Below are 27,133 nucleotides of genomic sequence, written 5' to 3'. Positions count from 1 at the left end.
TAACCCAGAAATAGTACCTCAGGTTAAGAACTTTGCTTCAGGATGAGAACAGAAATCGTGCTCTGGCGGCAGTGGGAGGCCCCGTTAGCTAAAGTGGTGCTTCAGGTTAAGAAGTTTTAGGTTAAGAACGGACCTCCGGAACGAATTAAGTACGTAACCAGAGGTACCTGTATTCAGCAATATCACCAACAGTCCACATGGAAGAGCCATCCTCAAACCAAAACAGCATAAGTAAAAACCCCATAGCAGGAGGAATCAGCTTCCTTAGGTACGGTATCTCCTGGTGCACTTGCTTGGTTGCCCATTTGCTGACACTGATGCCACCAGCATCTGGAAGCATCTTCAGCAGAGGTCTGCTCCAAGCCAGTGCTTGGAGATCCTATCCAGCTGCTGATTGGTCTTGAATTCTGACAAAATCGGGGGAGGTCATTGGTAAAACAACATTACCACCTAATTGCTGCCTATGAGAAACTGGTTAGGGGCATTGTTTATTTCCCACTATTGCATTTGCAGATTAAAATATAATAACAAAAATCCACCTGTATTCTCATAATGCAGCCCGGAGCCTTACTATACTGGTAAACTTAGACAGGTTTAATGTTGCTTATTACACAGTAATATTTGAAGTGTATATAGAGAAAGATAATAAATGCTATGATGGTGCCAGGGATGATCTTGGACAATATTCTGGGGTGTTCTCTAGAAAGAAAGAAGGAAAAATACAACCAGTTAGGAAATACATTGCCTTTTCTTTAGCTCATCTACAAAATGTTTCTTTAGGGCTTTAACAGACAGTGTTGCTTTTTAGTATGAGGAATGCATAGTTGTTCATACCCATTTGGTTAGGGATGTAGACTAAATTCCCTCCGGGAAGCTTGTCTAATATTTTGCTTCAAGCAAACCACATTGTTAAATTAATACTATTATAAATGAATACATATGGGGTGTTAGGGAGGAGTAATACCTCTGGCGGGGGACAAATATGCTCCTTTGGGGGGTACGGTAATTTGTCCAGCTTTGGTCTCCACCCTGAACTCAGACCTCACCTGTGGCTCCTAGAGGATAGCAACATGTGACCACACCTAGAAAAACGGCTTTGACTGGCTGGCTAAACCAGGGGAGGGTCACCAATGGATCTTAAACCCTCAGTGAATTAAGGACTTCCCTTGCACGTGAAGACAAGCTCTTGAGTGGATGAGACCAATGGTGGGTCCAGCAGTCAAGATGGTGGTTTCTGCACATGCTGTAGAGCAGTGGTTCTCAACCTGTGGGTCCCCAGATGTTGCTGGACTACAACTCCCATCATCCCTGAGCTCTGGCCTTGCTAGCTAGGGGTGATAGGAATTGTAGTCCAACAACATCTAGGGACCCACAGGTTGAGAAAGGCTGCTGTAAAGGGAAGAGAGGGGCAGGTGGGGCTTGTCAACCTGGGAAGATAGCCTGTCTCAGAGAAGGAAAACTCTGATCCTAACCTCTGCTGCCTTGCAGGACATCTTTGGGAGAAGAAAAGGCTAAGGAGTAAATCCGACACAAATCAGGAGTGGAGTCCCTAAGACGGTTGGATGGCACCTGTATACCTCCTTCCAGCAACTCCTGCAGCCAAGGTGGTGCCAAATGTATTGCTCAGCTTTCCTTTGGACCAGCGAGGCCAAGAGGGGAGTCTTGTCATCTGGGCAGCCTGGGACCTCCAGACACGCTGCTCAGGCTAGTGCCCTGGGAGGTCACTTCAGTGCTGCTAAGGCAATGGTTTGGCTTCACCCCCAGAGGCGCACTCCATTGTCTCTCGAGACAGATGGATGCCAACAAATGAATATTACAGTAAATGACAACTACTTGGTGTGTGGGTGTGGATCATGGTGGTGCCAGAAGAAAAAGTCTCTCTCCTGATCCCATTACCGACATTGTCAGTTGGAAAACATTGCCATTTCAGTTGTCTTCTCCCCTTACTCTTCCTTGTTCTCCACAAAAATGTCTAAAAGGTGACTTGCTTAATTCTGCGGCAGTTCATTGGCACCGTGTACATTGGGGACGTGGTTAATTCTCTGCCTGCTGCAGAACATAGTTGCTTGGTAGGAATTCTTGGTAGAAATTAACAATGTCTTGGCTGTAAACCAGTTGGCAGGTTAAGGTAAGGCTACAATCCTTTACACGCACATGCGGGAGTAAGTCTCATTGAACTCAGTTGGACTTACTTTTGAGTAGACATGCATAGCATTGCATTGTAAAATTTTGGCTGTAACTACAGCTATTTACTCTACATCAAATGCATCAACTGTTGGTTTGGGAAGTGATATACACACAGAGTTATCTGCAATCCAGGCATATCCTGTCCTTTCTTAGGAAATACTGCATTTTGATGCCTCCTCCAGCCTCAATCCAAACTGAGAACCACCTAGCTGCTTTTTAAGCCAGCAACGTATACATATAGCCTATGTTTGCTGGACAGGAAGAATTACGTTCTGAGTGAGCAAGCTTGCAGTGGTAGGGGAAGAAGAAGACTGAGGCAATTTGCCATAGGGAAATAAATGGGGAATGGAAAACTGCAAGGGGACTCACTTGTTATATGACTGATCTAATGCATACAGGATTAAAATAGAATGGTTTAAGAGGATGCTTAAGGCTTTTACAGATTCACACATGCTCCGAAAATCACGCAAGTGTATGTTAAGGCTCCCACCTTAACTTGAATGGCATGAAAGCAGTTAAGTCTTTGTATCATCTTACATATTGTGCTCACTTTCAACCTCAAGCACCCATGCTTTTGGCTTTCTCTGCAACACTGACGCTGAGGGAAGCATGAGGGTGTATATTGGAGCTAGCCCAAGACATTTTGCTGCTTCAGGCAAAACAGAAAATGGGTGTGTGTGTCCCCCCTTCTGCCGCCCTCTATCACTGCTGCCTCTTTTTCCACCTCCTGAGGCAACTGGAGGCAGTGAGGGAGAAAAAAAGGAAGAGGAACAGACATTGGCAGCGTCAGCCATGCTCTTCCCAGGCAGCAGTGAGCGGAGGTTCTCCTTAGGGGCCTTCAAAGATGTTTAGAGATGCAGAAACGTTATGGACTGGCTGGATGCAGAGAAGTGGTGGGATACCCGGAAGGAAAGAAGGCTCAGAAGCAGGGATTGGTGGTGTGGTGAAGGTGAGTGGTCAGAGGGAGGAGGAGAAGCAGATTGGGAAGAGAAGGTGTCAGAAGCTGAGGAGGTAACATTGCTTGGTGATCAGGAAGAGGCTGTGGCAGAGAGCAGTTCAGAAGCAGAGGCTGGTGAGGAGGGGAGGCAAGAGGCAGAGTTGAGGCAGGCTGCTGAAGAAGCCAGGGAGTCTCTCCCTCCTGCTGCGACCATCTCCCCTCCCCGCATTTCTCCCAGAACCCACAGAGGTATGAAGAGGGCAGAACAGAGACAGACAAGGCAATGGAATCTCAGATTGCGTGAGAAGGCCTCAGGGGAGGAAGAGACTTAGGGAGCTGGGGGAAGGGGGGACCTTCAGTCCTCACTATTGCCTCATTGAGGAAAGATCTACTGGGAAGAGTTGCTGTGATCTGAGCTGTTTGGTTTCTTTGAATAGAGTCCACTGACACCTTGTGAGTTCTTGCTGATCTGCTCCTGGCATCTACCCTGACAAGAAATGAGTCTTGGTGAGCAGGCAGCAGAGGGACCTTTCCCCTCATGGGGTGACTGCAATGGTGACGGCTCCTATCCATAGATAAAGGAGGAGTGGCAAAGGCACATGAGGACTCCCTTCTCTGTATCTGCCACCCCTCGCAGACGTCCTCAGCCTGCCGCCTGAGGTGACTATCTCAGTAGGTCTAATGGGTGGGCCAGTCCTGGCTTATATGGTTCTCAATTTAAGGGGAAGGTCTTAGCATACAGTTGCAACGCTTTCTGGAGCACGAGTGAATCAATAAGGGCCCCCTTTTCGGGGGGGGGATGACTCAGCTGGAAATCTACCTTCTTTAAGTGAACAAACAGAAAGATGCAGTGACAAATTTGCATCAGTGGACTTGACCCCTGATCGGTTATAACTTGCATTTGTGTGTTTGTTTGAGAAATAAAGAAATCATTACGACTTTAACTCATATGTTACATCGATAAGCGTCATTACACATCTAGGATGGGCCCAAGGGGTTCCCTTTTCTCATTTCTTCCCTGTTTTCAAAAAGAAGCTTCACCGTTTTTTAAAAAATGCACACAGAAAGTTAGCATCATTTCTAGAAACACAAACCCCGCTGAACAGAATCTTACTGAGGTGCTCCAAGATCATACAGTAAGGCAGTGTGGCGAGGTTCTCCTCCCCCATCTTAATCTTTCTTTAATCTTTTAATTAATGCCTTGATTTTATTTTACTTTCAAACAGTATGGGCTCCTTTTGACATTGTACACTTTGTGGTGAAACATTAGGAAGCTCCTACGCAACCTGACCTGAAATCAATGCTCGCTACAATACTGATATCTCAGAAAGACTTAACTTACCTATACCAGCAGATGATGTTGCATAGCAGGGTCATTAAAAACTACAAGTAAATGAGAAAGGGTAGGAAAAGAGGAGGGTGTTAATACCCCAAAAGGCTGTGGAGTGTCATTTAGCAGCTATTGCAATAAATTACCTGATTTCAGCAAGTAGATTAATTTAACAATGGCTAATTCTTTGATATCATCGTGCAACCTCTTCCCAAAACACACAGCCTTGGGGTTTTTCTTTTTCTCTCTTTTAATAAAATGGCATTTCTTTTACAGAAACGCAGATAGGCTTCCTGTATCCACATGCACAAACCGTGAAGATGTAGCACTGATGCATGGATGGTTATGAGTTCCAAAAGCAGCCTTAGGGTCTCACAGGTCTACTTGCAAGTAAAATTCCAAACTCATTTGGCACTGTATAGATGAAGCTTCTACAAACCCCAAGCAGATTCTGTGTCCCTCACTTAGATCCCTCCTGCTTCCACCCTAAGCGCCAAATGCGATACAAAAGTAAACACACCACTCTTAGTTGTGTGTTTACTTTCTTAGTTACTGTAAGTAGGCACTGTGGAGTTGTTGTGACCAGGTTCAGGACTAATGACTGCGTACAGGGAGGGACTGATCCTGTCCTCCCCTGCTACAGTCCCCAAGGAAATGCTTCCCTGCTGCTATACGCTGTAGAAAGGAAGCCCCCATTTTCAGCAGCTCTGCCCCTCCTCAAGGGCTGCAGCTCCAATCCTCATTGGGCCCCCACAGCAGCCGCTATTTAGACTAAAAAACTAAGGAGGACACATTTAGTCCAAGAGAGGAACAAAGAAAGCCGCTGTACATCAAGTCAGACCATTGGTCAAGCTAGATCAGTCTGCACTGATTGGCAAAAACTCTCCAGGATTTCAAATGAGGTCTTTCTCAGTCCTACTTGCAAGTGCCAGAAACTTAACTTGAGGCCTTTTGCATACAAAAGATGTTCACTGAAGTTCAGCCCTTTCTCCTTCCTAATCTCCCCAATTTCTTCCATTATAGCTGAAACTCTGATTTCATCCTCTGTAACTTCTCATTTTGCTTGTTGCAATCCCTCCTTTTGGGCTTTAATCTCTCAGGCATTCATCCTGTCAACTTTTCATAAAATACTTTGTTTAATTGTGTGTGTTTTTAGGATTCCCCCCCCCCTAATGTGTCCAGTGGTTCTTATTTTTATCTGTGAGCTACATTGAGTCCCATCAGAGGAAAAGGTGTATACATAAATCTATAGAATCATAGAATTGTAGAGTTGGAGGAGATTTCAGTATCTGGGAAGGTGCACATGGGAGAAAGGAGTTCCCAGTGCCAGATTTAGGGCAAAGAGGGCGGTTCCCCCACAGAGGGCACCAAGCCAAGGAGGTGCAAAATCAAGAAGATCCATAATTAAGAAGATCCAAATTTTAGCCTCACACAGGGTACCATACACTGAAATATTACTCATGTTTGCCCCTGGACTCCTTGAGGTTAAGTTGGCCCCAAGCTGTTCAGGGCTCCCAAATTACAGGACTCGTTGGCTCCTTTGATGTAGGTTTTGGAAGTGAAACATGGGGGGCACAATTTGAAAGGAACAACTGTAGCTTAGCGGTAAACCACGTTTTGCATGTTAACAGTCCCAGAATCAATCTCTAGCAGGGGTCAGCAAACTTTTTCAGCAGGGGGCCGGTCCACTGTCCCTCAGATCTTGTGGGGGGCTGGGTTATTTTGTGGGGGGGGGATGAACGAATTCCTATGCCCCACAAATAACCCAGAGATGCATTTTAAATAAAAGGACATATTCTACTCATGTAAAAACCCGCTGATTCCCGGACCGTCCGCGGGCCGGATTTAGAAGATGATTGGGCTGGATCTGGCCCCCAGGCCTTAGTTTGCCTACCCATGATCTAGGGCCTCCTAGCACCAATCTGAATCCCTTGAGAGCTGCAGTCCAGGCTTCACTCAGCAAGAGGGCCTCAAGACTCAGGCCGCTTCCCTGCCGCCGCCTCCTCTGATGCACTACTGGCCAGCTGTTGGCTGCCCACCAGTAGCAGCCAGTCTGGGAAGACCAGACTGGGAAAGTGGTCTCAAATTTCAGTAGTGCCCCCCCCCCCCGCTTGCCTTCCATTCTACATAATAGTTGCAGAATTCACTAATCTCTGTGTTTGCTTTGACTCTTTTCAAATACCTGTTTTCCTCGCGAAATAATTCCTTCAGGCACTTCTGGGTATTCATCCTCAAAGCTTGTTTCTTCCTCCTCAAAGCTTGTTTCTTCTTCCTCAAAGCTTGTTTCTCCGTCCCAGATTTTCTCACTCTCCAAGTTTCTTCCTCCCTCCCAGATTTTCTCTCTCTCCAAGTTTCTTCCTCCCTTCCAACTTGTTCTGTCCTCGTCAAGGGTCGATCTGCTTCCTTCACTTTCCTCATCTATTTGACCTAGCACTGATTTGGTTCGCAGAAGAGGCATCGAATACATTTTCAATCTGGATACATTGCGTTTTATTTTCGGTACAGAACTCTTGGTGTTTGGAGTATATCTGGTTATGCCAGTCCAATCCCTGTTGCTTGCTCTAGATGCTGCAATACTTTCCTGTTTGAGGTTTGACATTGATGATCTTATGAATCCCTGCAGGTTCCCTTTGAATGCTTCGGGTCCTTCCTCCTGGAAACTGCCTGTGACTTCTCTAAGCCATTTCTCCACATCCACTCTAGCTTCTTCAGCACATACCTCATTGAGGTGTGTTTTGGATTCTTCAAGCCATTGCTTGATATTTTGCCGGGATGCTTCCGGGTCTTCTTTGAGGTATGCTAAAGATTCTGCAAGCCATTCTTGAGTATTCAGATTGGAGGCTTCCTCTTTGAGACTCTGTATCGCCGATTCAGCCCACCCCTCCACATTTACTATACTTTCTTCAGAAGTTCCCTCTTTAAAATTCTGTGCAGATTCTGCAAGCCATTCGTACACATTCACCTTAGATGCTTCAGGACCTTGCTCTTGAACATTCATCATGGCTGCCTCAAGCCATCCTTTCACATCATGTCTTGATGCTTCAGGACATGTTTCACCCAGGTTTCCTATGGCCGTTTCAAACCATTGCTGTAGGTCCATATCAGGTCCTTTCTCTTCCATGGTTTTCAGGTTTTGTTCAAGCCACTTTTGAACCCCTAGTCTGGAGGCTCCCCTTTGGACATTTGCTATCGATTCATCAAGCCACTGCTGCACACTTTTGGCAGTTGCTGGAGGAACGTCCTCTTTGAGGTTCAGAATGGATGCTTTTAGGAATTCATTCAGGTCCTGCTCGGATGCTTCAGGACCTCCCTCTTGGAGACCTTTTCTGGTTTCCTCAAGCCACTCCGTCACATCCTGTCTGGACGCTTCAGGCAACTCATCTTCAACGTTTCTTAAGGATTCTTCAATCCAGTCCTGTACATTCTCTATGGATGTTTCAGAACTTTCTTGTATGCGGCTTATTAAGTTTGACTGAAGCCACTTCCCCACATTCAGCATGGACTTCTGTTGGTTTTCTGTGAATGGTTTCTGCACCTTCTTACTGGATGCCTTACCTTTCTCCCGGATGCTTTCCGTGTCTGCTTCAGGACTTTTCTTCTGGATACCCTTCATGGGTGCTTCAGGAATTTCTTGGATGTTTTTCATGGATGCTTCAAGCCATTCTTGTATATCTAGACGGGACGGTTCAGGCCCTAGATCTTGCAAGTTTCTTATGGATGCTTTAAACCACTCCTTCATATCCTCTCTTGATTCTTCAGGATATAGCTCGTCAATTCTTTTCATGGATGATTCAAGCCATTCCTGCAAACCCTCACTGGAATCTTCAGGACCCCTTTCCATGAAGTCCTTAATGGATTCTTGAAGCCATTTTTGCATATTTTCTCTAGACGCTTCATTGCCTTCCTGTACAACGCTTCTCATGGATTCTTTGACCTTTTGCTTCATTTTCTCTTTTGCTTCTTCGTTTTTCAGACCTTTCGATGCTTGAGGCCATTCCGGAACAATGAGCTGGGTTGTTTCAGGACCTTCCTGCCTGGATGCTTCTGGAGGTTTCTCCATGGCTGCTTGAAGCCATTCTGGCACTGCAAGCGCCTCCTGCTGAGCATTCGGTTTTGTTGCTTTGCGACTTTGCCCTCGGATTTCCTGGGTGGCTTTACTGGATGCTTCAGCCCACTCCGGCATACTTAGGCGGTCTGTTTCAGGCCCTGCCTCTTGGAGGTTCTCCTCCTTTCTAGATGCTTCAGGACATTGCTCTTCAATGTCCTCCATAGTTTGCTTGGGTGCCTCAGGACTCTTCTCTCTGAGGTTTTCCATAGGTTCCTGAAGCGTTCCTAATACATTCTCTTTACAAGTTTCAGAAGCTTCCTCTGTGGATTCTTCAAGCCGTTTCTTCTTTAGTTTACCCCTGAGCAACTTAGGCTTTGCTTCAGACTCTTGAAGACTCTGGAGGCTCTTAATGGATTCTTCATGCCATTCTTGAACACCTAGGTGGGATGTTTCGGGACCTTCCTCTTGGAGGTTACTTATGGATATGTCAAGCCATTCTTTCACATCCTGTCTGGCTTCTTCAGGACATTTCTCTTCAACGTTTTTACGGGATTCTTTGAGCCATTCATCAATAGATGGTTTGGGTGCTTCTGAAACTTCCTTTGTAAGGATTTCCATGGATGCCTCAAGCCACCTTACTACTTTCTTCTTAGACGTCTTGGGATCTGCTTTCCCTTGGACTCTCTCTATGGATTCTTCAAGCCATTTCTTGTTTAGGTTATATCTGGACGATTGAGGAACTTCAGGAGCCGGGCTTTCACTTTTCTGTGTCATCTTTTCAGGCTCTTGCTTTTCTGTGTCATCTTCAGGTCTTTTAGCATGTGTGCTTGTTTGCCATATATAAACACAGCTTCTTTTTCCTGCTCCACTCATCTGTGCTTCTAAATGTTCCATGCCTACTTCATACAAACATGGTTCATAACGGTCTTTACTCAGCTCCTCTGCCTGTCTATAAAAATAAGAAATTTATTAGAGACGGCTTGAACAAAATAATCTAAATTAACATTAACTTCCTTAAGGCACTAAATCAGTGGCTTCTCAATCCAAAAGCAAATTTAATTAAATGAAATGGGTCGCACATTATATTTGAAAATTTACTGCGAGGAGCAACATGTCTATATCTTATCAGAGGAGCTAAAAAAAATTCTCTCCAGTTTTGGAATATTTTTACAGAATTTCAGAAAATACAACTATGACAAAACCTACCTATGTTGTTCCAAAGCATCCCTCAACCCAAATATTTTCCTTGGCTGCAAACACTTACAATGTAGCCTGTAGCTCAGAGTCCTTGAGTTCCTTCTGCAGGCAATTTATTTTCATCTGAAGACTCTTAAAAATCAAAACACACATATGTTTACAGGTGAATAACAAAATACACTTATCTCTCAATCACACTCACTTTGTCCCTGTCTCTCTCTCTCTCTCACACACACACACATTTTGGGATTCTGCAGATCTTGTTATTATGAAAAGAAACATCTTTCAGAAGGGGAAAACTTGTGGTCTAAAAATGCAGGGAGCACTTTCTCTGTGGCGCAAACAGTGAAGGAGGCGTCCCCTCAGCAACTTCAAAAAGGTTAATGGGGGTGGCTGGCTCTTTTCTTCATTGTGTACCCCAGACTCATAACAGCCCTCATGCAAAATAATCACTGATCCTCTGAATGTGTGCGTTTGTTGGAGTTGACAGCAGACACACACACACACACACACACACCTCCCGCCCAACAGACCACTATGGAAATAATTGGATCCTGTCTGGATAGGACCCTTAGATCCTGAGCTGTGGTAATGGCAGCATCACTGTGCCCCAGGGTCTGAAGGCCACAGTCTCTGCTGTGATGGTTAGACCAAAAATACACTCTCCCCAGTGGTGACTTGGGGGACTGGGATAATCCCCCAAATGTTCCCCTGGTGCCTCCTTCCCAAAGCCTGGGAAGCTTCTGCCCAACTTAGGGAGAGAGGAGTGATGGTCACATGTGCAACATCAGCACTTCAAGACGTCACACGTGTGGCGTCACCCCCACCCCTCAATCGCCCTCACAAGCTGGTGCCTCTGGTCCTGGCTGTTCTCCTACAAAAAGTTAACTGCACGCCACTAGGTGTTCCCACTGCCCGCTTCATATGAGGTGGGAGGTGGAAGAAGGATAGAGTTGTCCAGAAGAGCTCTGGTTTGGGCCATGAAACTGATGCAAAGGTGAAGACCTGGGCACTGGCGTCCATAAATAGTGTGTTTGGGAAGCTGAGCAGCACAGGAGCCCAAAGGCATACCCTCCAACATTTCTCCCGATGAAAATAGGAACATCCCATTCCTTAATGATAATTTTACTATGTATATCGCACACAACTTACTGGGTTGCCCAGTTCGGCAGTTCGAATCCCCGTGACGGGGTGAGCTCCCATTGCTCGGCCCCTGCTCCTGCCAACCCAGCAGTTCGAAAGCACGTCAAAGTGCAAGTAGATAAATAGGTACTGCTCCGGTGGGACGGTAAACAGCGTTTCCATGTGCTGCTCTGGTTTCCAGAAGCAGCTTATTCATGCTGGCCACATGACCCGGAAACTGTACGCTGGCTCCCTCGGCCAGTAAAGCAAGATGAACGGCGCAACCCCAGAGTCGGTCACGACTGGACCTAATGGTCAGGGGTCCCTTTACCTTTACCTTTAAGGGAAAGTGGGACATTTGAGGATCAAATCAGAAAACCAGGACACCTTCTCTAAAACAGGGACGTCCCTGGAAAATAGGGACACTTGGAGCAAAGGGCTTTTTCCATCTCCATGTTTAACTGTTTCCAATCTAGTAGGCTACTTAAGAGGTACCAAGGGAAGGAGATTCTCCAAACTGGATTAGGATCTGGGTTAAAATGCTCTGCCAGCGTGTGTGTGTGTGTTTATGGGTACACAGGTCAAAATGGTTTCTCGCATTTGCAGAGCATGATTCTGGGAGTAAAGAATGAGCCTTGCTTCTATTTTAAATAACCATTAAAAACCACACATCTCATAAAAAGTCCATCTGATCTCCTCTCCACCAGGCATATATATTTAGGCCTGGACATTTTAAATAAGTAGTATTTCCATTTTAAACTGTCATGGCTGAACTCCCTTTTGATTTGCTAATGAGGTTATGTCACAGCCAATCTCAACGCTATTTAATCAGAAATAGTCATACTAACTTCAAGGGGGAAAGAACTGTATTACTGAATACAAATATCCTTGATGTACCTCAATATGCTTTCCTTGTTCAATCAAAGCTGCTCTTGTTTCAACCATAAGTACTTGTTCCTGTAGTGCAAATGAAATGCAACATTTTAAAGAAAGAGTGAAACCCATAATTTCCATTACACAAATGTAATGGTTTCATATTTTGTTATCAAAATACTCCTTAGATAATTAATGTGTGATTATTTTTGATCTGTATGTACATATGTGTGACACACACACACACACACACACACACACGCATATATATTACACTGCCTTTTTGCCCCTTTTATACAAAGGCGGCTTGTACTTGTTCTATCTATCTATCTATCTATCTATCATCTATCTATCTATCTGTCAATAAATATAAAGCAAGGAAACAACAAGACCTGAATGAAAACAACAGCAAAAAAAACACTTTACCCTGCCGCCCTACGCATGTTTAACATGGAGTAACCCCGCTGAACATAGTTCAATTGCAAAAACTCACAGCCTGTCCAAAGCCTGGTAGAACAGAATGGTATTTAATTGAAACACCAACAAAGCAGGTCCCTGGGAGTTGGGGTTTTGCAATGGAGAAAGCTGTGTCCTTGGCAGCCACCCATCGGAGGGTGAGGGTACCCATAGCACAGTTTCTGCAGGCCAGGGAAGAGGAATCTGCGGCCCTCTCCAGGTTCTGTTGGACTCCTTTTTTATTTAATTTTTTAATTTTATTAGCTTAATATAATTATCACAAAATCAAAATCAATTAACGAAGTGTTACAATTACATACATATATGCAAAACTCTCCATAATGCTGTTAATAAAAAAGAAAAATATAGAAGAGAAAAGAAGAAGAATGAAAAAAGACAGGAAAAGGAAAAGAAAAAGAAAGAAAAATTAGAAAAAGAAAAATAGAAGAAAGTAGGAAGAATTTCTTCCAAATTTATTCTACATGTATTTCAAGAAACAAATAATAATAAAATTTCACTGAATGATTTCCACCGCTTACACTGCACTTCCTATAGATATTTTAAACATAATTGTATCTGTTATTCCATAATTCCCCCCCCCCAAGAATCTTATATGTTGGAGCTGGTTGAAAGAGTGAATCTTACTTAAAAATAGGGAGGTTTTGGAATTGGAAGGTTGGGATAAAATTTATGGATGGTATGGCTATTTATGGGAAAATACAAGTACATAGAAGAATTATGAATCATTTGGTGAGAAAAGCCTTGTTTGGAGTATGGGAGAGAACAAAGGAGGCAAATTATAGAAAAAACTCTGTGGTGGACCTCCCCGGTAGAGGCAACCTCCACACTTAAAAACAGGTTCTGTTGGACTCCTAGACAGCCTTGGCAATGGTCAGGGATGCTGGGAGCTGTGGGAGAACAACATCTAGAAGCCCATGTGGAATGAATCAGCCTCCTGTAACCAACATGCTTAAGTCTAATTAATGCATGAAGGGGGTTAAGACCATAGAGTAAGCTGTCCTGCTAGGCTTAGCTAGGTCACTCCTCCTCACCTTGGGAGGAAGGGTTACCAAACTCTTTGTCCTCTCACTTCCAGCATGTGAACCCTACCAGCAAGAAGGTCTAAGCTGAACACTCCAAGTTTAGACTCCATGGCTTAAGGGAACCATCTTTGTGTTTCTGTACAAATAATTCACAAACCTTTACCATATTGTAAGCTAAGTTATACCACCTGCCTTTTCTTGCCGCTGTATGGAAAAGCACATGATTCAGACCTTGGAAGGGTTTGTAAGTAAACCATTTTTAATTAGCCAAATGTGTGGTCTAAGGGAAGTGGGGAATTTTAGAAACAGCTTAGAAGGGGGATATTTTAAAGGTCTAACTGGGTCTATATTCCACACTTTGCTTTGCTGCATATCTCATTATTTAAAATCACTGCCGGGGTCCTCTCACCAAGTTCTTGCCCCAGACCTGGATCCAGATGTCCAGAGAATTATTCTTCTATTTTTCTTTTAACCAAACCAAAACCCAACAGTCCAAAGGTTCTCCATTCCTGGACAGACTGTGGAGAAGTAGGCAGTCCCAGATCCTCCAGCTAAAAACCAGCACACAGAACTGCCTTCAAAATAAACTAGGGGTCTAGGAGTCAATGAAACTTTTTAAGCACTAGCAAAATGTGGCCAATCCTATAGGATCCTGCTGTTGAGCTGGTTTCCTTGAACCACTCACACATTGAAGAGATCCGCTATAAAAACATCTGTGCCAGTTTATGTGTGCTGTACTGGCTTTCCCTGTTCACGTCAATGACAAGAGAGTAGGAGCTGAACGCACATAAGTCTCCAGATCATAGTGACTATGTTTATATTCTGGTTTTATCTAAACAGATTTCAAAATCCTATTACAGGATCATATTGTGGTGAGATACTGCTAGCATAGCAGGGATTTTAACACTTTTGAATCTATTTAGAGAAAAATAAATTCATTTTGCCATCAGCTTAACTGCAAATTAAACCTGATTTCTTATTCTCCGGGGGAGCGGGGTGAATATTCCATTATAGCTACTGCATATATATTTTCCAGTACCTTGAAAAGATCTCCCTTTTTTTCTTCCATCTTCTTTTCCCAACATTGCAGTGTCTTCTTCCAAAAGAACATTTATCATTGACGGAGGAGAGAGAGAGAGAACAGATTTTATAAGTCTTACGTCCTTTTGGGGAAGCTATATTCCATACTTAACGATTGCAGCATCCACAAAAAGTGCCTTCACAAGCAGAGCTTTCCTGTTAGCCACAAATGCAACGCTTTTCAATGGAGTCAGCTAAAAGTCATCATGAATAATCAAGTGATTATGTACAAACAACGTACAAGATCTCCCTACACCTGTTATTTGTGTGTTTTCCCCACTCATCTGCGCAGAGGCCAAATTTTACAACAGCAGCAAAATACAACTAAAAATGATACCAAAACAAAGATAAAATACTAATCTTCAACACAATATAACAACTAAGCAACACAAGCGACATTTAAAATGGATGTGTGACACCCCACCCTACTCACAGAAGGTACTGTAGAAAATCCTACTTGCTTCCTACAGGTGGTTAAAGAGCTAAATGCATTTATAGACATCCAGAGGGGGTAAAAACCTCATGTCTGCTTAAAACAGGGAAGTACTGGTGGCGTCTTTTACTATGGCAGGAGCTTTTGTGCTTTAGATCATAGTCCAGATGAAGTGGACCCACAAAAGCTGATGTCATAATAAATTCGTTCGTCTTTAAGGGGCCACAGCAATTCACGGAAAAACCAAATTGCCATTTGCTCTGATAGAGTGCTAAAGAATGGTTTTCCAGCAGATGTCAAAGCGATAAAAAACTACCTGACATTCAGAAGACACCTTAAGGCAGCCCTGTTCAGGGAAGTTTTTAATGTGTGATATTTTAGTGTATTTTTTGTTTCTATGGAAGCCGCCCAGAGTGGCTGGGGAGGCCCAGCCAGATGGGCGGGGTATAAATAATAAATTATTATTATTATTGTTATTATTTTCCCCAGAGGGAAACAGAGGGACAAGACGAAGTGTGGAGAAGAAGTCCACTGTCGGCTATCCCTCTGGAAGTTATTCCTGGGATGCGTTATTGCAATACAGTGGTGCCTCGCAAGACGAAAAGAATCCGTTCTGTGATTCTCTTCGTCTAGCGGTTTTTTCGTCTTGCGAAGGAAGCCCATTGAAGGATTAGTGGATTAGCGCTATTAGCGGCTTTTAGCGGCTTATCTGCTGGTCGGATCAGCTGATAAGCGGCTTAGTGGCTTAGAAAAAGGGGGGGAGGGAAAAAAACCAGCAGGAACTCGCAAGACATTGTCGTCTTGCGAAGCAAGCCCATAGGAGATTCGTTTTGCGAAGCACCTCCAAAACGGAAAACTCTTTCATCTAGCGAGTTTTCCGTCTTGCGAGGCATTCGTCTTGCGGGGCATCACTGTATTTGGGAAAACGAGGGACTTTTCTGCAGCTCAAGCTGCCTAGTGGCTGGTGGTTGGGAGAAGGGTGGGTTTTCCACTGTGCAAGGCTTGGCTTGCTTACTTGGATGCTTCTGGCACAGAGCTGATGGAGTAGGTCCAGCCTCTACGCAGTTCTGGTTAGTGCCCCTTGGGACTGGTAGGGGGAAAGGCAGGAAGACCAACAGTAGGGAGAGCCAATGACTGGCAGAGCCAACCCATGACTGCTTGTAAGTAAGAAGGCAGGCAGGTGGCAGTGCCCCATGCACTCTAATGGACCGGCTTCCACTGATTGCACATGCCCAGAAGCGGTCCTGAAATCTCCACCCCTCCTGGCCTGGATGAGGCCTTCTCCTCCTTCCCCTCAGCTGACAACATGAAGCCTGACCCTGTAAACTGATCTGATTTTCAAAACAGATTGGTTTCAGACATGCAGTGGATGCCCTCAAAATTAATAGTGTTTTCAGACCATCAGTTCTAAAGCTTCCATCCATCTTTAGGTTGAACCATGAGGTCAGCAAACAGCTTGGCAGCCACATGAACTTGGAGGGTGGACTATAAGTGAGATGGTTTATAAATACTGAATGCTGACAAATGCGGCAACAGGAGAAGCAGAGCGGCAATGCCTTGCAGTGAGCGAGAAAAGACCGTTGCATTAGCACATTTTTGTAATGGAAATGATCAAAGTGGTTCGGCGGGAGGGAGGACGGATTGAAGTAACATCTAATTATTCATGATGGCACCAGTGGCCACAAAATCACTGTTTACTGCTACCCAGGATAGGATATTAATAGGGGGGATGTTTGTTTCTGCATGTCAAGAAAACGGATAACGCTCTTCCATTTTGTCAAGACTAAATGCTGTTGCAAAATTATAGGCCCCCTTTCCCCAAGACAGGGAAACACAAGCCAAGCCGACTGATATAACACACTGCTTCCATCACAAGCTAATATATACTGCTAGTCAGCCAGAGAACTAGGAATACAAATTTGATGTAGCACTGTCTTCATTCCCTTGCACTAAGGATGCTTCACAGCAAGGGTGTTATATTGAATCCTGTCTTCTGTAGGCTGTGTATAGTCCTCCTACCTTAACAGCACATTTGAAGCACACACCCCCCCAGAGAATTCTGGGAAGTATTGTTAGAGAGAGAGAGAGAGTTGCTGAGCAATTGTAACTCAGTGAGGATTAAACGACAGTGCCCAGAATTCTTTGAGAGAAATAATGTGTTTTGAACATGCTTTAAAGGGGCAGTATGTGCACGGCTAGTTTAAACCTACAGTACTCAGTATATTTTGATAATGATCATATTGTTGCAAGCGTGATCTTTGCATAGCTGTCAATTTTCAGATTTGAAAATAAGGGATCAGCAGCCTCGAAAATAAGGGATCAGCAGCCCCACCTCTCCCGGGGACAGTCTATGGGATAGCTAACAATCCGGGATAGCAGCAGGAAGTAGTGGGAAACGGCGCTGGAATAAGGGAATTTCCCGCAAAAAAGGGGAAGGCTATGGCTCTTTGGTTGCGCAGTATCTTTTGTTTGGGCTTTTGCGTAACTTGACAGCCGAAGGTTGTAGCTTAATAATATTTGACCCTAGCCCCCACCTGGGCCTCTGGACAGAAGCAACGCCTCATGGATCCTTTTAACAGGATACACTTAACCAGGGCTTTTTTCCAGCCAGAACTCATCAGAACTCAGTCCCAGTGCCTCTCACGGGGGCACCATTGCCATTATAAGAGAACAAGTTCCAGCACCTCTTTTTGTGAGGTTCCAGCACCTCTTTTTCTAGATAAATGGCACTGCCCTTAACCAAAGAGGGGCAGGCAGTTGCTACAACCTTCCCTCCAGCCAAGACTAAGGCTTACTCAATGCCTAACCTCACAAATTTGTGGTGATTGCTATGAAATGGATAAAAACCAAAGTATGAAAGCAAAACATATGAAAAAGGGAGGGAGGATGGGAACTCCAACAAGGAGGCTGGGGAGGAGGGCTGGGCAGGTCGCAATTATTCTGCCCCCCCCCCCGGAGGGAAGCCAAGCTACACCTATTGGCTGGTTGGGCCTGCCCCCTGGGGAATTCCCCCACCTAAGCATTTGGCCAATGCACAGGCAGGCTGCAATCTTCCCCGGCCGGCTGCCAGATCACAGGTGTGGCCATGGCCAGGTTACAGCACTGCCTGACCATTAAAGATAAGCAGACTTACGTCACACCCTACCTGCCTGAAGTGAGACCTGAGATTTGTGTTTGGGCTGAAGAGGTAAAAGAAGCCTGACTGTAAAAGTAGCTTTTGGGGGTTGAAGTGAGACATGCAGGTGTTTGGATGAGCCTAGCATTGCTCTACAGACTAGTATTGCCAACCTGCCCTCTTGCCGCCACCCTCAAATTGTCTATCTGCACATAAATTGATATTGCAAAAATGCCATAAAATTCCAGCGCTCTCTCTCTCTCGCCTCATGAGGAAATTGCCCTATAATTTCCCGCCGCTTTGGGAAGTGGAGACTCTGTAACAATATTTCCTTTTGGTCCCTTAGGTGATTTTATTTCATTGACTACATTGGAAATGTAAAATTGCATCCCAAACTGTGTAATGGAGCGTTGACTCGCTGAGGTGCTAAATGACAGTGGCACCTCTATGAATATGGAATTGCTTTGCTCAGAGTTTGAAGAGTATGGGCTCACAATGCACCATTAAAGAAAATTAGATATGGGTGCTACTGGGTTCTTTCAACAATATGACTATGCATAAAAGTCAGTACCATCAACAAAGGACCCTTGAGATTGCCAGACAAATAATATCTGTATTCTAGCTTGGATCACATTTTGTTGCTGTTTATAGATTTGATTTTTGGAAAGAAAATGTTGGTCTGAACAGCAAACTTGGTGCAGAATCCTGCCAGCAGTTATAGCCTAATTGAATTCAAAGGGAATTATACATGGGTTTAGCATTGCAGCCTGTTTCTCTCCCCCCGCTCAATTAATAAAACATTACTATTCATTTATATAGTATTTGAACAGGGCAGAGGGCTTTACTATGGACTCCTTCACGCATAACACTACCAAGCCAAGGCTTAGCAAGAACAAGAAAGTGTGCAAGTGTTGTGCAGGAGAACTTCCCCAAAGCTGGCGCCCTGCATCTGGTGAAAACTGGTATACCTTTGCATTCCTTGTAAGTTCGTGCTCCAAGGGTTGCCAGGCTTCCACATTGCTTAGAAGATGGTGACGCCTGACAGAATCAGAGATGAGAGAAGAATCACAGCTGGCCATTCCATGGTGAGCCATACTTGTCCTTAGGTGTTCTTGATGCCTGGCCAGCTGACAGTCACACAATCTAGACCACTTAAAGCAAAAATAATTATACAGGTACATCTATATTTTTAAACAACATACTGAAAATATACTGAAGCAGAATGTGTACACTTCTGTCAAAGAAACGGTTCTTCTTTCTCTGTTCGCTATATGTTCAGGGTCACACCAGGCAAATGCTACCACTTTCCTGGAAGGAAACATGGCTGGCCAAGAGAGGCACTTGGTGCAGGACTGAGACTGGATCAATGAAATGTCCCCAACATCTTCTGCTTTGGGTAACTTAGCGCCACAGTTTACCATGAAGATGACAGAGTTGGCAGCTATGAATGGCAAATTTTGTGGAGGAGGGAGAGGGAGATGAGGTGGCAAAGGGCAAGAGGGAGACATTTGTCCCCAGTCTGGTTCTGGCTATGCCCAATGTTAACTCTGGCTCCCAGATTACTCTTCCCATTAGTCATCAGCCCATTGTAAAAAAAAGATTCCCCACCCTTCTTTAAAGGAGCTCAGAGTGTCTCAGATGACACCAGCTCCCTTGTGATCGTTAGGCTGCTACTCAGCTTCACAGATGGAACTGCATCAAGCACCTTCAGATAATTCTCGGACCCCATATCTGCCCCATTCATTCCCACTATTCCAGTATGGCAGGAAGCAGACGAATGGACTGGACATATTTTATGCCCGGTAGCAACCTTGCTCCAACCTCCTGGATTGCAGGGTTGTTCTAGCAAATATACAACAATGTGGTGAAGATTTGGCCCACAGACATGTGCATGGCTGACTCTGCTGCTTTACACCTGTGCAGAAATACCTCGATGTAGATATTATTCGTTTTAAATTGTTTGCTAAGTGTTGTGCAGGTGGTTGAGAAAATATTACTGTTCTGGTGGCTTTATAAAATGTACACTGGTACAACGGCCCCTCCCACACCTGGTGTATAGCACACCCTCCAAATGCCCCGATTTTCCAGGGACAGTCCCGGAATTATGAAAGCCACCCCAGTTTCTCATATGATCCCAGAATGTCCCTATTTCCCCCTCTAGTGCCACCACCGAGCTTGGAAAGGTAGATGAGCTGGCGCTTGTCCTGAATGGTGGTGGCAGCTGTGAGGGAGCTTCTCCTCACCTCTCCATGGCCGCTGCTGCCAGCCTCCTCCTTTGGGCAGCTTGTAGCAGCTGCTGGAGGGCAGGCGAGGAGGAAGAGAAGGTGCCATTGCCAGTGGCGTAGCGTGGGTTGTCAGCACCCGGGGCAAGGCAAGTAATTTGCGCCCCCTAACCTGTGGATTTGCGCCCCCTAACCCGTGGATTTGCGCCCCCTAACCCTAACCCCCAGATGTTGCGCCCGGTGCGGCTGGCCCCCCCTGCACCCCCCACGCTACGCCACTGGCCATTGCCAAGACCCAGCCTCATGTAACAAGCTGGCTCTGCGGGGCAGGCAGAGGGCAGGGATGCCCTGGGTGGGAAGAAAAGGGGAGCGCAATGGAATACAGCGAGTCTGGATTTGGGGGAAATAAAAGCTTTGTGCATCCAAGTCTAATCTTGCCCCTTTCCAAAATTTATCTATTGGTGTGTGTTTTTATTTTGTAAAAATAGGATAGGATAGGATAGGATAGGATAGGGATTAAGGAGTTTCTCAGGACAGCGGAGGGTGTCTATGCTTTGTTCCATTAGTGTAGTGCTGGTGGAAATGCTCTGTCAGTGAGGGTCAAAAATGGGGGAGGGGTCAAGGAGGGTCAGTTGCAGGGAGTGAGAAACGTCCCTCTTCTCATCTGAGGAATGTTGGAGGGTATTCTATAGCCCCACACGTTTTGGGTGCTGAACACCTGTAGGGGATCTCCTTGAGTAAGCTCTCATCTAAATTGCACGAGACACTGACTCAAGTAGAGAATTGTTCCCACAGCTGCCATTCAGCCGCCAACATGGCGGGGCAGCATGAACATCGAGGGCAGGACATTTCACTTTCCCCTCAGGAGAGGGGAATCATATAGGGGGGCAGGAATGACTGAACAGGGGACAACGGCATTCTGCCTGGTCTTCAAACAATCAGATTTCTCTCTCCAACCTCTTCCTGCTGATGCTTTATAGCCTTTGGCTTCTTGATCTTGATTCCGTCTTCCACCTCTATCTCCTCCCAGGTTCTTTTTATGTAACGCTGTGGATACTGCATGCTGCAAGACATAATAATAGGCTGGAACACGGCAGGCTGGGGAAAATGAGCGCTGAAAGGGTTTTTTAAAGGTGCCCCGGGGTTTAAAACGAATTTGGGGAGACTTCTTCTCACTCTTTCTGCGATCATTTGCAACTGTCACTGTACTCATCAGAAATATTGGTAATTAGATATCTCTGTGAACTGCAAAAGCATTTAGAGAATATCGTGGTGGTGCACAACAACAAAATAAAAGCAGCTAGAACAAATCAAATTACGGTTCTCATGGCAATGTCAGCAATTACCCTTCCAAATATTTGTAATACAAATATTCTTAATAATAATTTACTTTAAATATGGATTTGTATAGCGAGATCACTGGTGTTTTTTCTTTATCACTTAAAGTTTCTGAGAGGTGGAATTTGCACTGGGCATGTGACCCTGCCAAAAGGGGGTTCAATCCTCTGCCTTTGCTATTTCCCACCAGAAGTGGGAGGGACGCGGGTGGCGCTGTGGGCTAAAGCCTCAATGCCTAGGGCTTGCCGATCGAAAGGTCGGCAGTTCGAATCCCCGCGGCGGGGTGCGCTCCCGCTGCTCGGTCCCAGCGCCTGCCCACCTAGCAGTTCGAAAGCACCCCCGGGGGCAAGTAGATAAATAGGTACCGCTTACCAGCGGGAAGGTAAACGGCGTTCCGTGTGCGGCTCTGGCTCGCCAGAGCAGCGTTGTCACGCTGGCCACGTGACCCGGAAGTGTCCCCGGACAGCGCTGGCCCCCGGCCAATAGATGTGAGATGGGCGCACAAACCCCAGAGTCTGTCAAGACTGGCCCGTTCGGGCAGGGGTACCTTTACCTTTACCTTTACCAGAAGTGGGAAGTGCCTTTGCTACTTCAATTCCCACCAGAATTACTACCTGCATTGCCATCTTCAGAGCTAATAGTAGCTTCAGGGGTTATTTTATTTCAAGACAGCACAGCACAGGCGGTAAGGGTCAGTCCCATCCCATAATACCATGGCACCAAGCTAAATTACCTTCACTAAGCAATAACGCTTAATCAAGGGAAAAGATACTGGCAGATCCAATAACAGATTTCCTATGTCACACATGTTGTTTGGCCGTGAGCTCCCGTTGTCTAGATATTTGTCATTTTACTAGCTATTTGCAGCCCAGGGATCCTGTCACAGAAGAACTTCCTATGCTCTAAACGGAGAAAATACTAAATATGGGTTGCTTCTGCTTCCTCCATTAATTGTATGGCCGGAGTCTTGAAGGTGGGGGTTTTCAGAGAGCAGCACCTGGCCTGACTCAGAGGCTTCAAGGTGGAGGTGGAAAGGGAGGAGAGGAGGCGCCAGCTTTCGCCAATCCAAGAGAAGGCAACAGGGTTGGACCTAGAAGGCTTCATAATGCATCTCCTATAAAGGTAAAGGTAAAGGAACCCCTGACCATTAGGTCCAGTCGTGACCGACTCTGGGGTTGCAGCGCTCATCTCACTTTATTGGCCGAGGGAGCCGGCGTACAGCTTCCGGGTCATGTGGCCAGCACAACTAAGCCACTTCTGGCGAACCAGAGCAGCGCACGGAAACACCGTTTACCTTCCCGCCGGAGCAGTACCTATTTATCTACTTGCACTTTGACGTGCTTTTGAACTGCTAGGTTGGCAGGAGCAGGGACTGAGCAATGGGAGCTCACTCCGTCGTGGGGATTCGAACCGCCGACCTACGGATCGGCAAGTCCTACGCTCTGTGTTTTAACCCACAGCGCCACCTGCGTCGTGCATCTCCTATAGAGGGAGCCAAACAGATGAAAAAATAGCACCGGAAATATCTCTTACCTCCTCATCTCTTGCCTAAAATGCTTGTTTTCTTTCAAGAGCTGCTGGTTCTCCCCCACGAGCTTGATAATCATGTTGCTAAGGAATCTCTTCTCGCTTTTGAGCCTTTCTGTGGCCAGAAGCAGATCTGCAAACATCATCTTTCTATACAACATCAGGACCAGAACAAGATCAACCCCAACAGATGTGATTTATTTATTTTTTAAGTTTCAAAATACATCACCATGTGTTATTATAATTTACAATCAAAATTTACACAGCACAAATGGTATAGGTTTCCTGTGTATATCTAATCCATTTTGGGCTGCATCAATAGGAGTATAGCATCTAGATCAAGGGAAGTAATAGTGCCACTGTATTCTGCTCTGGTCAGACCTCACCTGGAGTACTGTGTCCAGTTCTGGGCACCACAATTCAAGAAGGACACTGACAAACTGGAACGTGTCCAGAGGAGGGCAACCAAAATGGTCAAAGGCCTGGAAACGATGCCTTATGAGGAACGGCTAAGGGAGCTGGGCATGTTTAGCTTGGAGAAGAGGAGGTTAAGGGGTGATATGATAGCCATGTTCAAATATATAAAAGGATGTCACATAGAGGAGGGAGAAAGGTTGTTTTCTGCTGCTCCAGAGAAGCGGACACGGAGCAATGGATCCAAACTACAAGAAAGAAGATTCCACCTAAACATTAGGAAGAACTTCCTGACAGTAATTGCTGTTCGACAGTGGAATTTGCTGCCAAGGAGTGTGGTGGAGTCTCCTACTTTGGAGGTCTTTAAGCAGAGGCTTGACAACCATATGTCAGGAGTGCTCTGATGGTGTTTCCTGCTTGGCAGGGGGTTGGACTCGATGGCCCTTGTGGTCTCTTCCAACTCTATGATTCTATGATTTTTATTAATCCAATTTGATAGGCTACTATCATTTCTTTTTGGACAGACGGGTGTGTGTGTGTGTGTGTTTCTTAAGCCAAGACTCAATGTTCAGCATCTCTTGATGGAATCTGAACCCAGTTCAGCACGGCATCTAATGGTCAACCCTGCCTCTGCTTACAAGAGACTCTTCAGAATGCTAGAGCCCACGCCTAACTTTAATAGTGATAAGGAATAAGGTAGTGACATGGGTGCAGCCAGGATTTTCGTTGTAGGGGGCAGAACCTCAGTTTTCTATGAATTTTTATTTTATTTTATTGATTGAGGGGAGCAGCTGCCCCCCCCAGCTATGTCCATCAACACTGATCTACACAATGGGATCACTGATCTACATTAAACTGCTCATGTTTAGACCACTATACTGTTAAGTGGTTTGTTTGTTTTTTTTTAAAGAAATTGATTTTGACAAAGTAATAATAATAAAGAAACAGGAATAAAAACGTGCACCCCACCCCCGAGACCATTCCATTGTAACTATCCAACCTCCCAAAATTTCCACACCTCTTGAGATGGTTTGACCCTTTTCTGTTTTAACAGTACAAATTCTACAAACACCTTCCATAGCTCCTCAAAATCATTTCTCCTGCATATTCCCCATCTTACCTTAATAGCACATGTTAATTTATCATTAATAGCTGTTATTAAACACCGTTAAGTGTTGGACAAAGCGACAGTTGACAAATAAATGCTTTGGAATCCCCTACTTATTAATATCAGGCAGGATAGGAGTCCTCAGTTTACTGTTTTAGATGCCTGCTAACAGGGCCGGCCCACCCATGAGGCAAGATGGGGCGTCGCCTCGGGCGGCAGGATCCACAGAGGCAGCAGATCTGGCCTCCAAGGAATGCCTCGCCTGCTGCTTCTTGGAAGCTCGATCTGCCTTCTCCTCAGCAGACCCCTTCCATGCTGCCGGCCTCTTGGCCCTGGCAGGGAGGTGCCATTTTGTGCTTCGCCTCATGTGCCAAAATGTCTTGGGCCCGCCCTGCCTGCTAAACACTGGTTTCAGCAAACTGCAAACCACACACCAACAGCATATCCATCTTAACAACATGACCGTTGTTGTTAACAAGGAAAGTGAAAAGATTAATCAGGGACAGCTCAGTATGTAGAGCATCATCATCATCATCATCATCATCATAATTTATTTATACCCCGCCCATCTGGCTGGGCTTCCCCCGCCACTCTGGGCGGCTTCCAAAAGAATATTAAAATACTATAATACATCAAACATTAAAAGCTTCCCAAAACAGGGCTGCCTTCAGATGTCTTCTAAAAGCCTGGTAGTTGTTTATCTCCTTGACATCTGGTGGGAGGGTGTTCCACAGGGCGGGTGCCACCACCGAGAAGGCCCTCTGCCTGGTTCCCTGTAACTTGGCTTCTCGCAGTGAGGGAACTGTCAGAAGGCCCTCGGTGCTGGACCTCAGTGTCCGGGTAGAACGATGGGGGTGGAGACGCTCCTTCAGATATACTGGACCAGTGTCTTAATCTCAGGGTTGTGGGTTCAAGTTCCATGTTGGTCAAAATATTCCTGCGTTGTACAGGGTTGGGCTAGATGACCGTCACGGTCCCTTCCAACTATACCATTCTATGAAATGATGTATAAATAAGAGAATATGGGTGTTTCAAAGGATAGGATGAATTGCATTCAAAATTGCCTTTACTTTTTGGCAAAAGCTGACTACTATAAAGAGCTGCTTTATCTCATCTAGGCATATTCTAAAAGGTACACTAACCCAGAATAATTTCCAGAAGCAAAATATACTCTGGGATGTGGAGGAAGAACAAGGCCCTCACTTAGCTCCCAGCTCCCAGGTGTAGAGTCAAACTGTTATCAGCCCCAACAAGCTGCCCTCTAACCAGCCCTGGCAGTTGCCTTGTTTGTGAGGTGGCGTGAGATCACAACTGTGTAAATAATATTAGCAAACATCAAGTGAGATTTCATCCCTCCCCCCAGCATTTCAACACTGAGCATTTAAACCACTAGGACCTGTGATTTCCATGACTTCGGTGGAATAGCACAAGGTTCCTAACCACCTTCCTTTCAGATGGGACCACAAACCTTCTCCTTGCCCTTGGCCTGGCAGAAGTCAACAGCCTTCCCCAAACCTCATGGACCTTTTATTTTGAAAGATTTGTCTTTGATACATTTGGGGAGCCTCTTTTATCTCCTTGGGGAGGTTATTTTGTTAAACTAAAGAGCCCTGGATGTTTGTGCAGTGCCACAATGTACTCATCTTTGTGAATTAAGATACCTAGAACCATTTATTTTTAATAATCTGATACTAGCTACCTTTGGGACGTGAGTGGCACTGTGGTCTAAACCACTGAGCCTAGGGCTTGCCGATCGGAAGGTCAGCGGTTTGAATCCCCGTGACAGGGTGAGATCCTGTTGCTCTGTCCCAGCTCCTGCCAACCTAGCAGTTCAAAAACACATCAAAGTAGATAAATAGGTACCACTCCGGCGGGAAGGTAAATGGCATTTCCATGTGCTGCTCTGGTTTTGCCAGAAGCAGCTTAGTCATGCTGGCCACATGACCCAGAAAAACTGTCTGCGGACAAACGTCGGCTCCCTTGGCCAGTAAAGCAAGATGAGCGCCACAACCCCAGAGTCGTTCACAACTGGACTTAACTGTCAGGGGTCCCATTACCTTTACTAGCTACCTTTATGGTGGTTTGTGTGTGCAGGAACGACTTGGGTTATGTACATAATAACCCGCACAAAAATGCAGTTTCTCTCGACCTGGAATCATTTGTGCTCATCCTCAAGACGCTGCTTTCAATCTAGATTGATTCTAGATCCTGCCACCCACAAGGGCAGGGGTGGCTAATTGATACACATTTGAAAAGCCTCCTTGATTAGATTATCCACATTTTTTCTTCCCTGCACATTCCCCAGGCGAATGAAGAAGGAAGTGGTGGTTGCGATTTTGATATACGCTTACCCACAATGCCATTGCCAAAGGGTGGATATACCCTCCCCCCATTGCTGGGACCACCTACAACTGTTTTAATCTGTTTTCAAATGGGTAATGCAGAATCAATCTTCAATGAGCATTTATTTTTGGAGAGAAACTGGTCCCCCCCCCCTCAAGAAGTGCTTTTCAGGGCAACAAAATCTGCAAAAGATTAGATTGTGCGTGGGCTATGTGGGGGAAACACCCCAATACTCTGTCTCCACCGATTCTTGAATAAAATGCTGGGGTTATGCAGCTTTTGTTTAATACTTTATTTATTTGCAATTCATGTGAACCGAAGACAGGAGGCTCTCTATCATTGTGGGTTGGGTTGATGTTG

At 45.3% G+C, this 27,133-nt stretch overlaps 1 protein-coding gene across 3 annotated transcripts; it reads right to left on the bottom strand.

Annotated features, from left to right (window-relative positions):
• Positions 1-567: 567 nt before the first annotated feature.
• On the bottom strand, positions 568-25,719 carry LOC309515169 (uncharacterized protein). Of its 3 annotated transcripts, none has more exons than XM_082192754.1 (10): positions 25,573-25,719; positions 22,915-23,058; positions 21,001-21,106; positions 18,790-18,972; positions 14,233-14,289; positions 11,719-11,778; positions 9,767-9,831; positions 6,637-9,451; positions 4,467-4,507; positions 568-699 (listed from the first exon to the last, which is right to left on the bottom strand). In XM_082192754.1, the coding sequence occupies exons 2-10, from the start codon at positions 23,052-23,054 to the stop codon at positions 585-587; spliced, it is 3,582 nt and encodes a 1,193-aa protein (XP_082048880.1). In that variant the 5' UTR covers positions 23,055-23,058; positions 25,573-25,719; the 3' UTR covers positions 568-584. The 3 variants fall into 3 exon arrangements, with proteins under 3 accessions (XP_082048880.1, XP_082048881.1, XP_082048882.1); XM_082192755.1 differs by having other exon boundaries at positions 14,233-14,286; XM_082192756.1 differs by having other exon boundaries at positions 22,915-23,023; positions 25,573-25,701.
• Positions 25,720-27,133: the final 1,414 nt, after the last annotated feature.

The sequence above is a fragment of the Podarcis vaucheri genome (genome assembly GCF_965113315.1).
Source record: "Podarcis vaucheri genome assembly, chromosome: 12".
Lineage (NCBI taxonomy): Eukaryota > Metazoa > Chordata > Lepidosauria > Squamata > Lacertidae > Podarcis > Podarcis vaucheri.
The sequence above is the reverse complement of the archived record's forward strand: the minus strand, read 5'-3'. Positions and strand labels throughout refer to the sequence as shown.

Excerpts from the sequence above, each read along its gene's own strand:
- LOC309515169 (XM_082192754.1), bottom strand. The coding sequence starts at position 23,054 with ATGATGTTTGCAGATCTGCTTCTGGCCACAGAAAGGCTCAAAAGCGAG. Across the intron at positions 9,832-11,718 it reads AACAAGGAAAGCATATTGAG|AGTCTTCAGATGAAAATAAA; the intron begins GTACATCAAGGA and ends TTGATTTTTAAG. Across the intron at positions 4,508-6,636 it reads TTATTTCGCGAGGAAAACAG|TTTTTAATGACCCTGCTATG; the intron begins GTATTTGAAAAG and ends ATTTACTTGTAG.